The 15,814-nt window shown below is 41.7% G+C and overlaps 1 protein-coding gene across 1 annotated transcript in view; it reads left to right on the top strand.

Annotated features, from left to right (window-relative positions):
• LOC115588663 (transmembrane protein 163-like) overlaps positions 1 to 15,814 on the top strand; it is a 63,526-nt gene extending 47,712 nt beyond the window's left edge. Inside the window, exons 4-8 of the mRNA XM_030429393.1 lie at positions 1,329 to 1,420; positions 4,785 to 4,881; positions 10,537 to 10,648; positions 15,025 to 15,166; positions 15,386 to 15,814. Coding sequence (XP_030285253.1) covers positions 1,329 to 1,420; positions 4,785 to 4,881; positions 10,537 to 10,648; positions 15,025 to 15,166; positions 15,386 to 15,446 — 504 coding nt within the window. The 3' untranslated portion in view covers positions 15,447 to 15,814. The remainder of the gene's footprint in view (positions 1 to 1,328; positions 1,421 to 4,784; positions 4,882 to 10,536; positions 10,649 to 15,024; positions 15,167 to 15,385) is intronic.

The raw sequence follows: 15,814 nt of genomic DNA, 5'->3' as shown, positions 1-15,814 counted from the left end.
CTTAAGTAACACCATGAATGTGGCAGCTTATTATTGTAAGACATTTTTACTTGGCTGGTTAATGAACTCTGTTACATCTTTGTCTTTAAGATGTATGACATTTATTCCACGTAGACCAAATATCTCGTCTTGTAATGTTAACAAAAGTGAAAAGTAATTTGTGTATCTTCCCCATGATTCTGCTCTAAAATGTATGTTACCTATCTGACTAAAGGTTGATTTAACCCATAGTATGATCTTTTTACGGAAGCAATGAGGGGCAAGTAAAAAATATGTTTTTATGTTTATGACTTGCTATCTGGTGTGGAAAAAAAGGTTTGCAAGGATAATCTTCCTTTGTGTACACCTGAGTGAAATTATTATTATTATTTTTTTTAATTGAATGTTTTGTTGAGCAAAATTAAGTGAAAAAATACTTTTAAATTTTGCTTTTTGGGAGCGAAAAATAGATTTAACTCGTTTCCACGCATTATTATTTTTTCTCCTGAAAACATTATTTGAAGACATTTAAAGTCTAACTGGACATAATAGGTAGTTTTTGTGCCAAACTTTGCAGCAGAGCCCTTCACGTGCAAAACTGATGACGAGTTGGTAGCATAATATAGTCTAAATCTTAAGGCCATGCTGCTGTGTGTCGCCCTTCCACTAAGTCTCGTGAAAATTGGGTCTGTAGTTTTTTGTAATCCTGCTGACAAACAAACGAAGAGACACACTAACTAAACCAACAACATAACTTGGACAGAGGCAATAAGTGCCCTTAAGATGAATTCTCCTTTTTATTCTATTTTACTCGAGTAAATGCACCACTAAAGGTAAACAATGCTGGGTTTTCTGAAAGAAAAACAATATACGTGACTATGTCGACTCATAAACAAAAACAAATCCCCCTAAATCATCACTTATGACTACTTAATGTGTGTATTGGTGTCCTGTGCCAGCGTGTTCTTAGTACTTTGCTGCATTCGGTGTGTTTCTGGGCATCATCGATTCTGGGGAAAGATCGAAAGTTGACTGTAATGTCTCATTTCCAGGTTGTTAAATACCAACGCTTTGTGATGGCGAGCCCCCACACCAAGCTAACTGTCTTTCTCGCCTGCTGCATCTTTATAAACATGTGTTTAGAAACAGCAGCTGACAGTATTATATATATATACAGTATTCCTTTAAGTGCGCTTTGAAGCTATATTATTATCGCTGCTGTATCAAACACAAGATGTTAACAATTTATCAAGATACTTTTCTTCCAGCGCTGCAGTTGTTGTAATAAATTAGATGTAAGAAGCTGTAATAACTTTCGTCTCTGGGTTCCTGTGTTGTTTCTGCTGCAGTTTGATGCCACGCTGGACGTCCTCTCATCAGTCATTGTCCTCTGGCGCTACAGCAATGCAGCAGCTGTGCACTGCGCGCACAGAGAGTATATGTGAGTGGAAAACATCACGCTGAGTTTAATTAATGTTTGATTAATGACGAGTCTGCAGTTTGGTGTTTCTCTTCTCCACCTGCATCCACGCAAGAGAACTTCTACGGGTCACTGTTTGTATTAATCTACAGTAGTTATCCATCTCTCTCTCTCTCTTTTTTTTTAATTATCTGTCCTGTTGTGTTTCATTTTCTTCTTCTTTTTAACATTTGTTTACGTCAGTGAAGGCGTTACTTTCAGCATTATGGGGAAGGGAAGTTAACATTTCCAAATTTCATGTTTAGCCCTCATTTTCGACAGCCCGCTCGTCCCTCCCTGGTTGAATTCTCCTCTCATAAAACGGGACAAGCCTTCATGACCCTCATACGTCATCAGCTGACGTCAATTTGATTTTTGTCAATAGACGGAAGATTTCCAATCGTCGTCTTCAGCTGTGGGGATTTCTCTCCTGGTAGTATCACAATGCAATTTGCCATTTATCTGATGGAGACAGAAGAGCATGGACGCTCGCACTACATTCACAACTTCACACTTTCAATCGCGTCATATAAAGATTCTGCTTCATTTACCTGGCTAACGTTAGCATCTTGTGCTTCTACCCTGCAGATTAAATCACTCTTGCTGTGTCTCAATTCAGGGTCTGCATTCACAACTCCGCGCGAAGGTTGTCCCAATCCGAAGGCTCCTCCAAATGCAGCCTTCTTTTCCCTGTTTTTGGAGGCTACTATCCTTCGTGGCCTCACATATCCCAAGATTCTTTGTGCGCCCGAAAAAGAAGAAAGAGAGAGAGAAAATGGCGACATCACGTGGCGTAGATCGCCACTGTCGCGGGCCTAAATTGTGACGTAAGAGTAAAACATCTGGTGACGCAACCAGGAAGTGCTCCAAAGGCTACACCGTCACATTTAACAACGGTTGATGCGGTTAACAAGGCCTCTCAGAAGGAATCGCCTTGAAAGGCCGCAAAGGCCGGGTGCTTCTAAGGATGCAGAGCCTGAATTGAGACACAGCATCTATTTCCTCATTTGAGAGTGTGAGAGAATGGTGCAATATTTATTCCCAACAGAACAAAGTCACCTCACCGTATGTCACCGTACATCTCTGCTGAACACAAGCCTGTTAATCCATCAGTATTCAGGTGTGCTGCAGCTCAGCTGAGCTCATCCAGTGGCTGTCAGGTTGCACAGAGCTTTGTTCATCTTACTGCGGCACCTCTGCTCAGCTCAGAGGGGTCGCACACGATCAGAGAGCAAGCTGCAACTCTGCCAGCCGATGATACACACACACATGTACGCACACACACACGCACACACACACACACACAACACACACACACACACACACACACACACACACACACAGGGTTAATGAGTCTTGTTTGGTTTGTTCTTTTTCTGTCATGACAAAAATCTGTCTCAGCCCACATGGCGTTTCCATATGGAGGACTGAAAGAGCCAAAATCAAAAATAAACCATGACTCTCTGAATAAATAAGCCATGAAATGCACCAAAAATAATATTGAAAATAACTGTAGGCATTGATTAATGTATTGAATGTGACATAAATGGATATTTCCTGATGGATTTTTTGCTACTCTAGTTATTTTATCTCTGTGTTAAGTCCCCTATTTATTTACTTATCCATTTAATTCTCCATTCATTTTATACATATTCTTATTTTCAAACATATTTATGAGAAACTTTGAATGACAACCCCCTTGTTAGCATAACAATGCAGATCGCATTATGAAATAAAAAAGAAAATACACAACAGAATAAGTTATGGGAAATATATAGGGATAAGATGCAAAGGGGAAAAAATAAATACATGTAGAGGTGAATAATTTATTAGATAAAATTGTGAAGTTAATAAATAGGGGAATTAAAACAAATCTGAATAAAATGTGTATCACCTTTTATAGATTAATGTATTTTTTAAATTTTTTGTGATTTCAGTCCTCCATATTACAAGACAGTTCACAAAACGTGCATCTTCCTGTAGATACGAAAACAATACACAAATGAAGGAATGAGACTGAATGAGACTTTTAGGTTACTCTGTTTAACTGAGAGAATATATACAGCAGCAGTAGAGACAAAAGTGGGCAATATTATATTATCAAATAACTGAGCAATTTTGAATTAGGTCGGGTAACATTGATAAAGATTGTCTCGAATGAGAGTAAAAGACCCATATGTGTGTATTTAGGCTACATTTGTATTTAGCAGCCATTTAACTATGCCATCTTCTCACCATTATACTGTAGCTGTGGGATCTGCAGACATCCATTACAGTGTTATTTATGTACTCGTTAATGAATGCATGTTTTAGCACTTAGAACCACGGCAACTCTCAAACTGATGTATTTTCCATCGTGTCTTGGAGGGAAGCGTTTCTTAGAAATATGCAGACTAAAAGTTGCCGTCTCTCAGGGAATTGTTGCTGTTTCACTGTGAGCGACCAGCATCCATATCAGTAAAGGATGAACACCACTTCACTGCACCTGTCAGACACTGTGTCTCCGTTCCGTAGCAAGATAGATGGGACACAGATATTATAATTCAGACCCGGCACAGGAAGTGAGAATGTAAATCGAGACATGTAGAGGCGTCTTGTTCCAGGGCTGCCGGAGAAAGACGGGGTGTGCACATGGAGCATAATGCATCCCCGCCCTCCCTAAAACATCCACCTCATTATGCCTGATATTTTTTTAATAAACTATCAGCACAAAGTGCCGCCCTCGAGCGCTCTGTCGGAAGTCGGGAAATTGTTTATTCTGGTAGCGCTCGGTGCCTCGAATAGACTGCAGACAGTCTCCTGACACCTGCCAAACGCTGAGATGATGTAGTTTGAGAAATGTGGTTTTCAGATTACTTGTGTTATCGCTCAAATCAGACTGCTGCCGTTACATTATACACCATACAGTGTGCCCGACACCAACTATCACGAGCCTGTCGATATTTAGTGTGATTGAAGAGCATTGATGCATCAGTAGACTTATCATTACAGATAATGATGCGGATGCAGTGGCTGTAATTCAAGCCAGCAGGCAGAAGTTGTTTTGACTGGATTTTGTTTTTTTATTTTCTGTTTGACTTCTCCTTTAATATTTCACAGAGGTTTGAAGAAACCTTTTCTAGTTTGCAGACACCAAAGGCCGCTGCCAGGATCATTTATTACAGTTTATGTGAGACTTCTCTGAGCATTTATTTTGGGTTTTCTCTGCAGCAGGAAAACGATTAAACGTCCTGATGCAGTTGCAAGAGAGAGAAACAAGATAAAGTGTCAGCATCAGTGGTTATCGCTGAAGCTAACCGCTAACACACTGCTCTCTCTGTCTGTCTGTCTGCGTGTCTGTCTGCAGAGCGTGTGTTGTCCTCGGGATTGTGTTCATTCTCTCCTCCTTGTGCATCCTCGGAAAGGCCATCCACGATCTGGCGACTAGGGTGCCCCCCGAAGTGGTAAGAACACACACACACACGGAGACACAAACACACACACTGGCCCACAATGCGTAAGGGTATTGTGCATATTGAGTGGAGTTGACTGACTGCAGTTTCTACTAGTAACTTGAGTCTTTCCCTCAAGTTAACCAAGTGTTTTTTGTTGCCGTAGGGGAGCCACACTTATTATATGATTTCGGACATTAAGGTTCATATATTATAACAGCATTATAGTTCATTATAAGCCTCGGTGTGTCGGAGGAGGACTGTTAAAGACTGTTGTCTTGAGACCTGGTAATAATTTGGAAGCTGCCAAATCAAGAAGTTGATATTTCCCAGTCAATCCTCCTTACTTCTGATCTAAATATTGTCCCGGTGCGTCAGCTCAGGGAAAACATGGACAGGGGATGCAGGCCCGTACCGCATGGTCCTGAAGACTTCCAGCCATCAACTGAATGCAAATGAAAATAGCCACTAGCCTACAAAGTTGGTCCTGCAGTTTTCACAACACAAACACTGGCTAAATTTAAAAGCAATGAAAAGGTAAAAGGTAATCGTTCTCTGTGTGCGCCACACTGCAGTGACGTCTCTGTGTTTATGTTGGAGGATCTTGCAATTCCAACTCGGATGAAGATGCATGTCCGTCTTCTTCGTGGTTTTCCAAGTTCAGAGCACAGGGGGATGCAGCATGTGAGACTGGGCGAGCTACTGGACCCCAGATTACTCTTAACGGCTGCTGTTGTGTGTGAATAGAAATATCATTGGGTGCTGTGGACACGAGGCGCTGGGTCGCTGTGTCGCTCCTGATGAGCAGGTTGACACCTTGCATGGCAGCCTCTGCCGTCAATGTAGGGATGTATATGTTGTCGGCAGATGAGAAAAACAAAATATGAAATGCATTTACCAAGCATGGTGAACGGATTTGCACTTTCACATGCTCGGTTCCCTCGAACTCCTCAGCTGTAGTTTGTTACAGAGGCTTTTTGTTACACATTTTCAATGTCAAGTCCTGATCGAGACAACCCTGACAAACATCGTCAGGGTTATTTTTTGTAACCGAGGTCAACCTCATACAAGCATTTTTTTTTTTACAGGCTGTGTGCTTCCTACCAGAATAACCCATCAGACTGTACATAATGTGTGTTAAACAGAAAAGGGAACCCTGCATCCAGCCTCCTGTTTGTTGTATTCATAGTTCAGGGCCTCGTAGTGCCAGGGCAGAGTTCTGCATGTGGCTGTCTGGATTGTGCCGTGCTTATTTATTCATTAAGGGCTGTTTAATTCAAGGTTAAAGCAATTTTTTTTGAGGATTTGCCAGTGCCAAGGCAGAGCAGCTGTTTAAACCTTACCTTGGATGTATTTTTTTTAAAAAGAGACACTTTTCAATAACTGCTGTTTTTCCTCCAACAGTATAAACAGTGTGTTTATGAGGAAAGTGGCAGGTGTATGAGCGTATGAGCGCCCACACACGGGCACACACGCACACACACACACACACACACATTCGCACACACACATATCTGTGTAAACTGGCATAATGAATGAGCCTTTAGAGGAGCCCAGAGTCAATTCGAATCAGCACACGCACAGATAGTACATGTACACACAGAGCAACACATACACAAACTACACAAACCACACACACACACACACACCATTCATGGTTGTGAGTGAGATATCTTTTTATAGCCCTCCGCTGTGGCTCTGCTGACGTCAGAGTTTTTGTCTGCCTCCACCTGACTTTTGTTCGCTTTTTTTCTCTTTGTCACAGACACACACTTTCTTTTTAATGTCAACATCACCACACACACACACATGCGCACACACACACACGCGCACGCTTTCTCCGGCGGTGTTAAGATGATGAATAAGGTCTCAGAATAGTCTCAAATTAGTGTTGCTGGGGCACGGCCCGACTCTTCCATCATCCCACTGTTTGGGGAGCGCCCGTCGCGTCCTCTCCAGCTCTGAACCCTCCTATTTGGTTTGTAAATGATTTAACCCTCACCATCTGTCCATTCCTCTAAACCGATGAATCCAAGACAGACAGAGAGCAGAGCCAGATTGTTCTGCACCAAAAACACAGAGTTCCTTTATCAAGTTTTCCTATTATGTCGTTTCAAAGGGTTTAAAATGCACAGCAGCGCTCCAAAATCCCAAAATATCCTCACATTTCGCTGCTCACCCTTGATTTTTAAAACAGCACCGAGCCGAGAGGAAATTTGAGACTTGGAGGCTCTTAAACAAAATCAGGGACTGTATTTGAAAGGTGCCATGTGGATTTCTCTTGTAAACAGAAGTGCATTTTCTAAACACTTGAAGCCTAAAAAAAGGTGTTGAATGCATTTCCCTCCCAGTTATACGTTTGCAGTTTATACACATTTTCAAACCGACTATGTTTCCATCCATATTAACACCGGCAGCTGTCTTTGTCTCCCTTTATGTTAAATGATGAATGTGTCCTTGTTCTTGTGGACGGGACACAAACAAAAAATGTCGCTGCTTATTTCAGTCAGGAGAGATTTCTCTATGAATGAACAAATAATATTTGTACAGATGATTTTTTTTAGGTTTTGTGATCATCGCTGTCTGTGACTTACGGATGATCTTTTTTTTACCAAAGATCAAGTGGTTTTGTTGCCAGAACCTAACCAAAATGTGCCCGACAAGTGAAAAAGTTCTTTATGATACCTGAAAACAATAAATTCACTAAGTCTACGAATAAAATCAAAAATGTCTTAACCACAGAAGGGACACAAACTCTTCCAAAGTTGAGACCCTTGAATTCATAGCCTCTCTTTGTTTTCTTTACTTGTGCCTGTGTACATTTATTAAACAGATTCATGGAGCCTCAGTGTAGCCGCGAATCTTTCCATTAAGTTGAAACCCTCGACGTGCGCGCCTGCCATTATACCAACTGTACAGGGCTTAGCTTTAAGCCAGCTAGGACCTGATGCACCTGTTGTACTGTCGTCTTTCTCCACTTTTTCGTGCATGTTTAATGAAGCAGATTCCTAAAGCCCGGAGCTGCATTCATTTCTCGCTCAAGTTGAAGCAGTTTCACTTCCCAAGGACGTATCGCAGCCTCGGTTTGTATCGTAAGAACAATTCTTCTTTGGGCTCTCTTGAAAACTTTATATGCAATCAAGTGCTAAAATCCACCTCATGTTCTGTCGGAACACAAAGCTTTTCTGCTACACTGGATTAACAAAAATATCAAAATCCAGGTAGCGACAGATCGAGAGTTTTGACAATAAACGTGAGACACAACAGATGAAGAGCCGGTGCGGCTAAACGACAAAGTGATGAAACGCCTGTGAATGTAATCAGATTTAAAGCATAAATATGCTGATATGTGATGTGAGATGTGCTTTTGAGTGTCTGCACTAAGACTCTCGCCAAGTGTGTCTCTTTCTCATGATTATTTTTAAGTATGCGTTTGATGGTGCAAGAAAATCGAGTCACTGGAGCCCCCTTGACCACGAATCAAACGGGATAAGAGACGGAGGCAGAGAGAAGCAGGTTGAGGGCAGCAGCTAGTCTGCCGGCTGTGTTTGATGCTCCAGTGCCATTATGTTAATAGAAACTGTGGGTGTTGGGTCTCAGAGGAGCTTCCTGACACCAGCAGGAGCCCATTACCACTGTCTTTCTCTTTGACATCCTGCCTCTTTGCTTCACCGTCCCGCTCCTTTTCCTTTGTAGCTTCGATTTGGGCTCCAGCACTCGCCGTCTTACCTCGCTGCTTCTTTTTTTATTATTATTCTTACGCAAAATCTTTGCATGGAAACATGTCGCGTATCTATAAATAGATATACGTATTTAGCATCAAGAGCAAGGCAGCCACATATTCTGGATTCTTCTCTCTTTCTTTTGTCCAGTCCCTTTCTCTACAACGCTTCCTCCCCTCACCCTATTCGTTATCTTTGGCCACTGTCTTTCCGTCACATCCCATCACTTTCATGGTTTCTCTCACGCCTCTTTCATCATTATCCCCCCTCTCTTCCCCTGACCCACCGTACCAGCTCACCTAGTCCACCACCGCTCATTACCATGTCTGTCTTCATTGCCTCTCGTTCCCTTTCTCTCTCTCTCTCTCTCTCCCCCTTCTTCCTTGAGCTTGTTCGCTGAATTTTTCATCAAACAGCAGTCGGAGGTGATTCGTGATGCCAGCAGTGATGTGTTTGTGTGCTCGGCTTGTGTTTTGCGTCTGCGGGACTCTGTGCGTGACTCAAAGAGCCCAGAGAGAAATTAGGAAGACAAAACAAAACTTGCAAAGTTCGGGAAGGAAAGCAGAATCAGCACAAGTTGGTTCTCCAGAATTTTTTTTAATTTTTTTTTTGCTCTAAGAGATAAACAGCAGCAACACAGCATGTGTACTGTGGAACGTCGCCGCCACCTTGACGTATTGGCCGGTAAATTCACCCTGAGTGGACAAAGGGTGAAGGAAATCGGGTATCCTGATTCGCATCACGTCCTGGTTGCTGGTCTCATGGCAGCCTGTCTCAGTCTAGTGCCTGATTAAACACAGAGAGCTGAGATTGGCTCTCTCTGCCTCTGTGTGTGCTGGGTGGAGAGAGGGCAACACACACCAATGCAACAAATACATACAGATGGTGCAGTGACACACTTAGAGTGCTCTTACAGATTGTTCTCAGATCTTCCTACATAAATAACTTCTAACAGCCTGGGTAAGAACCTTTAACTGTTGAAATGTACAGCACATATACGGCAACAATGAGGCTATAAAGTCTTACATAATAGGATGTATTGCTGTAAAGACACAGCCAATAAAAGTCAACACACAATATTACTCACTACAGTGTTGCCAGCTTTCCAAAATGAATCTCAACAGCGCACTAATCCAGCGCAAGCTCCTCTGTACCGAGCCTCGATGTGATTCAAGTAAATGGAAGTAGAAAAGGGTGCGAGGGATTAACAAGCTATTAGCCCGCCAGCAATCAAGAGATCAGAGGATGCTGATGTTGGTTTACCAGGAGGTGTGAAGGCCACAGAGAGTGGCTGTATATCTTTATACGAGGTACAAGGTCATTTTTTAAACAAGGGTAGGAAAACCTAAACAATAATTGCCAGTAACACCTTTGTTTTTCCCTCTAAGAGTCAGTCCAAATGTCTTCTGTGAAAAAGGCTATCACATCTGTTTGAGTAGAGACCATCACTAATAAGCACTTCTACATATGCTGTGTTGTGTTATAAATAGCTCTGACGAAAGTCTGTTGAAGAAAGGTGTCAGACAAACACAATTGACTTGGATTATTCTCACGTGGCTCTGATTGTCCCAGTTTCTCCTTTCTCTTCTCCCTCCTCCTCGTCTCCGGCTCTCTCCCCCTGTTGGGCCAATTAAATCTGACAGAGGCACTCTGGGGTCAAGTGCTGGTTTTTGCTGAGTCTGTTTGAGACTTATGTTGAAAACACCAGACGCTCACATCACTTAGAGGCGTCATCTGTGTGACCTTGGGTGGATGCACCGAGCCCAGCCCGTGTATGTATTATTAATGGTTGAGCTGACAAAAGCTTTGCAGGTCAGTCTGTCTGACGGGTGATACTTTACTGGCGTCCCTTTATCTTTATCTTTTCCTCATTTTATGGCGAAAAAAACAAATCTCTTGTACATCTAACCTGCTTCTCTATCTCCTCCTTCCCGTCTCTGTTCAGGATGACTTCCTCTACAGTGTGTCTATAGTGAGCGGGCTCACATGTGCTCTGCTGGCTGTGGCCAAGTTCATGCTGGGAAGAGTGCTGACGAGCCGGGCACTCATCACTGATGGTAGGGTAAACACACACACACACACACACACACACACACACAGAGAGAGAGAGTCAAACATAAATAAATGAACAAATGGCCATAGAGGCAATAAAAAAGTGAAAATAGTATTTGACTCTCACATGTCCTTAACAACTCTGTAAGGGCGCTCCCACACAGAGTCTAAAAGCCTGCAACTCCCTTCCAGTTAGCTAGAGCTCAAGAAAAATCTTGGATGAGAGGCGAAATGTCTTCAAGAAACTGAATCAAGACTTCTTCCCTATGACATAACACTTTGAGTTACCTTGGCTTTTATGACTGAGAACCTTATATTTGACTCTCAGTACAGAGAAATGCTCAGGAAAATGATGATTTTCACCAACTAATAAAATAAATGTAGTTTTGATAATAAAACATACTACAATGTCTTTTGAACTGGTAATGACACAGTCTCAATTTAACACAAATGCCACTATATGACATACATAAACAAAAAAGTCCATCAGTGGGAGGACTGGCTATTTGAAGTTGTTTTAGATATTCTGAATGTCTGTCACAGGCTGGATGTGTTATAAAATCAGAACTATTTTTTGTGGCGATTTGCGTAGGATGACTTGAGGCGTCTTCCAGCCTGGGGAAAGAAGTTGCTCTGTCGTCTCGAACAACTATTTTCAAATCATAAAAGTCCATCACCAGTTTTACCAAGCCGTGCCAGCGATGAAGCCTTTCAAGAGTAGCTCCAAAGTGCTGACATGTCTTGACTCTGGCCACCCGCTGTCGACCCCCATCTCTCCCTCAAACGAGCTTGCGTTGCGAGACTCAGCTTATGTCTGTGCAGGAAACCAGAGAGAAATTTTAGTTTAGTTTCCCTTTAGTGTCCCTGGTAGAGATGCACATTTTAATTTTTTTTTATGACCGATAACCAACGCTCATTAACCGATTAATAACTGTTATTACATGGCTCTTCTTAATGGTACAGAAAGCTCCATTCACTTGAATGGTGCTTCCCAATGTTCGGCGGTCAGTTATTTTCGTATAACTGACCGCTGCTAAGCATATTTGACCGTCGTCAAGGAAAGTGGCCTTTTTGCCTCTGATTCGCGTATTTCGTATCACTCCGCGCTCTAAAATCTTTGCTCCGCAAGTAGTCCCGGTCACTTATCACCGCAGCGTCTACGGTTGCTAAGCGACGTCAGCTGATCTGTAGTCTACTTCATATCGGAAAAAACGTACTCCTAGGCCACTAGTATGGATGAGTTTCACATTAACTTTAATATTTTTGGTAAATACGGTGATTTCGAGTCTTGGCAAAAGGCTGAGTTGTCATCAAAGGTCAAGAAAAGAAGAAGAGGAAAGCAGCGAAGAGGGAGAAGCAAAACGGCATCGGTTTGGTGAACTATTTCTCTGCTGAAAAACACTGTGAACGCCTGAACGGTAACAAATAAATTGTAAAAAGACATACTGTGTGACGTTTTTTTTTCTTCGTGTTGGCAAGTAGCCGTGTAATAAGCGGGATAATGTATAGAACGGCGGTCATTATCGGGAAAATAAGTCCCTTCAGGATGGATCCGGTTCGTTCTATCGGGACTTACTGCTTGAATATTTCAGTGCTGTACTGCATAGTTTGCAAATAACCTCATCTCCTTTTCGGTCGAAATTGTCCCACACAGAACTCCTTTTTCTCGCTTCATTTTTTGCTGTGAAGTGGGCTGTGGCGGAAAGCACGTAAAGGCACGTGTGGCACGCGTCAACGCGCTCCCATGAGTTGATTGACAAGTAGCTAAAAAAAAATGTAACCGATAGTATTAATCTGATTTTGCTGCTTCATAATAAAAAGCTTTTAAATAACTAAATAACTGAGGAGTTTTATTGTGAAGAATTTACAGGAAATTAAATGTGTTGTTTTTTTTCAATAGTGCTGCGGGGAAGAAATCGAACCCAGTAGAGCCCGGCCAGCAGGTGTAATGGAAAAACAACATTTGCGTCTGTTTTTCACTCGCTTTGAAAATAAATGCACATTTAGTCAGTTTAAATCTTTATGGCAGGAGGCGGTGGTGCTTGTACCACTTTGGTCCACAGGTGTTGCCAGAATGAACACAAAATGAAAGTTCTTTCTTTTCAAGGGAGAAAAATCTGGCCTTAGTTTTGAATGATACTCACTATAAAAAGGAACAACTTGATGGTGCTCGATAAAACTAAAATGTGCATTTTATTCTTTAATTTTCCAGTATATATAAATCATAAGAGTTCAAATCTGGGTGTTTAGAACATTCTTGTACAAACAGTGTTAGAAGATGTATTTAGATTATTACTTGAAGTATAACTAACAGTATCTCAGTATAAAAGCTGATGTGTAGTTTAATTTTCTCTATATTGATACATCAGATTGTACAATTTATGCTAGCCTATAGGTTAAAACTCAAATAAATGTGGTGAAGTAAAGACTACAATAATTTCCTCTTAATGTTGCTAGGTAGAAAATAAAAAATCAGGATAGCATCCCTTACCCCTAAAAGGCCACAGTTAAGTTCGGGGTAGGACACAGCGACACCAAAAACACAAAACAAGCCTGAAAAACAAAAGGAAACAGAATCCAAGGCATTAAAAGTAAAACCACAACCTGGAGTATATTTCTGTGTGTTTTCTGTCCGAGGGAAAGTTGCTAACATTACTGAATAGAAAAAACGTGCAGGTATAACCCACTGGCTGCTCATAGACACATGCACCTGTGAACAAATGCACCCACACACACACACACACACTAACACACACTGCACACTGCCATCCCCAGGTCTCAGAGCGCACAGGGCATCAATCCAATAAACCTGAGGTTGCTGTTCTCAGAGCCTGGATTTATTTCCCACAAGACCATACACTTACTGCAGGCTAGACAATAACCCAGCGTGCCGGCTCACACAAGGAGAAATGTAATTATGAAAAAACATCAGCTACTATACAGGGTTACTTAAATCTAGTAGATGTACTCAAGGATTATGCGGGCTATAGTACTTCATATTTGAGCATCAATTCCTGTGGTGCCCCTTGTATGTTTAAATCTTTTATTATTTTTAGAAAGAAGTTTATTGCCGAGAGCTCCAAAAGAGGATCAATACCAATATCAATACTGTTTGGTTAATATACAGAAATACAGCCAGCAAAAAAATTTAAATCTGCTCATCAGCACCTCCAAAGTTAGTGCCAGGTACCTCATGGTGACGATAGAAATTCACTGCACTCTGCTGAGAAACGGTGATGGACATAACCAAGCTCAAATCCACAACTTGTCATTTTTACACTGTGATTTACATTTTTTGCAGAGATTTAACAAACATAAAGCTATAACACGTCAGTTAGTTAGTCTTAATTGCCTTGTCTGCCAACACCTTCTTTCCATACTTTAAACGCCATCCACAATATTTTTCAGCGGAGAACCTTTGGTTACTATGATACAGAATATCTTCGGAATTCACTTCCCTGCCATTGATATCGTTCAGTCTTTGTCCAGCACTTGTAAGAAGAAAGTTCGTAAATGAATTAACCAAATTGTAAAATCTATTTCTATGAACAAAAGATCTTGTCCCCAGATAAACACAATACTGTTGCAAAACAAAAAAGAAACCCTTCGATGGGTCATTAGCATAAGGATGAATGAATACTCCATTACCTGTGTCTAAACAAACTGTATCCGTTTCTGTATTTTGAAGTGGGCAGGACTTATAGCAGAAGTGGTTGTTTCTTCTTTCTTCTTGTGAAAAAAAAATAACTAATTAAAAGTACTTAATTTTTACCTGATACTTGTTTTAGCCAATTACCTGCTCAACCCTCATTATCGGGATTTATAAAGCATATCTAATCAAGCTTACGACCAGAGGGTGGCCAGTTAATATCCCTTGAACAGCAGGATAAATCAGGTTAGAGAGAGTGAAAGACAGTGTTTGTGCCTTCCTCATTACCGACGCTGAGGTGCCTTTGAGCAAGGCCCTTGAGGTGATAGTTCAGGTCTTTTGATGCAGAGTTGCACGGGTAATTTATCCCCAGTCAGTGTATTACCTGCCGTAGATGATTCCCTCATCCATATAATATCCGTATTCCTATGCAGCAAGCGAGATGTTTTGCCAAAGGAAAAGGCTGTTTGAAAGCAACGGAAAGCGCCAAAGGTTCAAAACATAGCGTACACTTCAACTGATGGCAAAAATACATCTTGCTGCTGATACAGTTCGCAGCAGTACAATACTCTGCTTCATGCGGCTGCCGGGTAGGTACCTCATACAACCTCACATCAAAAGACCCGAACTACCACCTTAACCCCAACTGCTACAGTGCTTTTGACACCTTCAGTGAGGGCCCACAAAATAAACAAATGTTTTTTTAAAAAAAACAATGCTTGTGTTTTTCAGGGTTTAACTCTATGGTTGGTGCCATTATGGGATTCTCCATTCTGATCAGCGCCGAAGTCTTCAAGCACCACCCTGATGTCTGGTTCCTGGATGGCACCATGGGAGTTCTCATTGGACTCATCATTTTGGCATATGGCGTCAAGTAAGAGAGAAAGCGACAGCAGCCCTCTGTAGTTCTTTTGACTTATTGATGGGAAACATTTAATAATTTCCATTCAGGTGCCATCCATATTCATATATTATCCATTAATGCAAAATTGCATGTCGATTTGACAGTTCCTTACTGGCCCAAACAGGTTTGAATCTGTAATTTCTGCACATTTACATACTTCTCACTGAGAACATGTTTCTGTCTCCGCAGACTCCTAAGGGACATGGTGCCCCGCGTGAGGCAGACGAGAAACTACGAGCGTTTTGAGTAAGATGCGTGTGTGTTGACCAGTCTAGCCGGTTCACACGTGCACATGCCCACACACCTGGCTGCCTCCTGCCCTCCGCCCTCTTCTCTCTGTCTTTCATACACACTTTAATACACATCTCAGCCACACATGCAGCGTATATAGACTCCACAAGCCCATGTTCTCTTATATACACACGCTGTTTATACTGTACAAATTGCATTCATACATTCAGACAAGCAAACCCAAACACATGCATGCATACACAAACAGAGATGCTTGAGAGACTTTGAGGGAAAAGGACATGGTTGAAGATCAGCTCCTGGAACAAAAAATACTTAAACCAAATTTTGTCCCTGAACCACCCATTTTAGAAATTTCATCTAAAGTAA

Source organism: Sparus aurata, chromosome 9, assembly GCF_900880675.1.
Source record: "Sparus aurata chromosome 9, fSpaAur1.1, whole genome shotgun sequence".
Classification (NCBI taxonomy): domain Eukaryota; kingdom Metazoa; phylum Chordata; class Actinopteri; order Spariformes; family Sparidae; genus Sparus; species Sparus aurata.
Note: the sequence above shows the minus strand (reverse complement) of the source record. Positions and strands in the feature narration are given on the sequence as shown.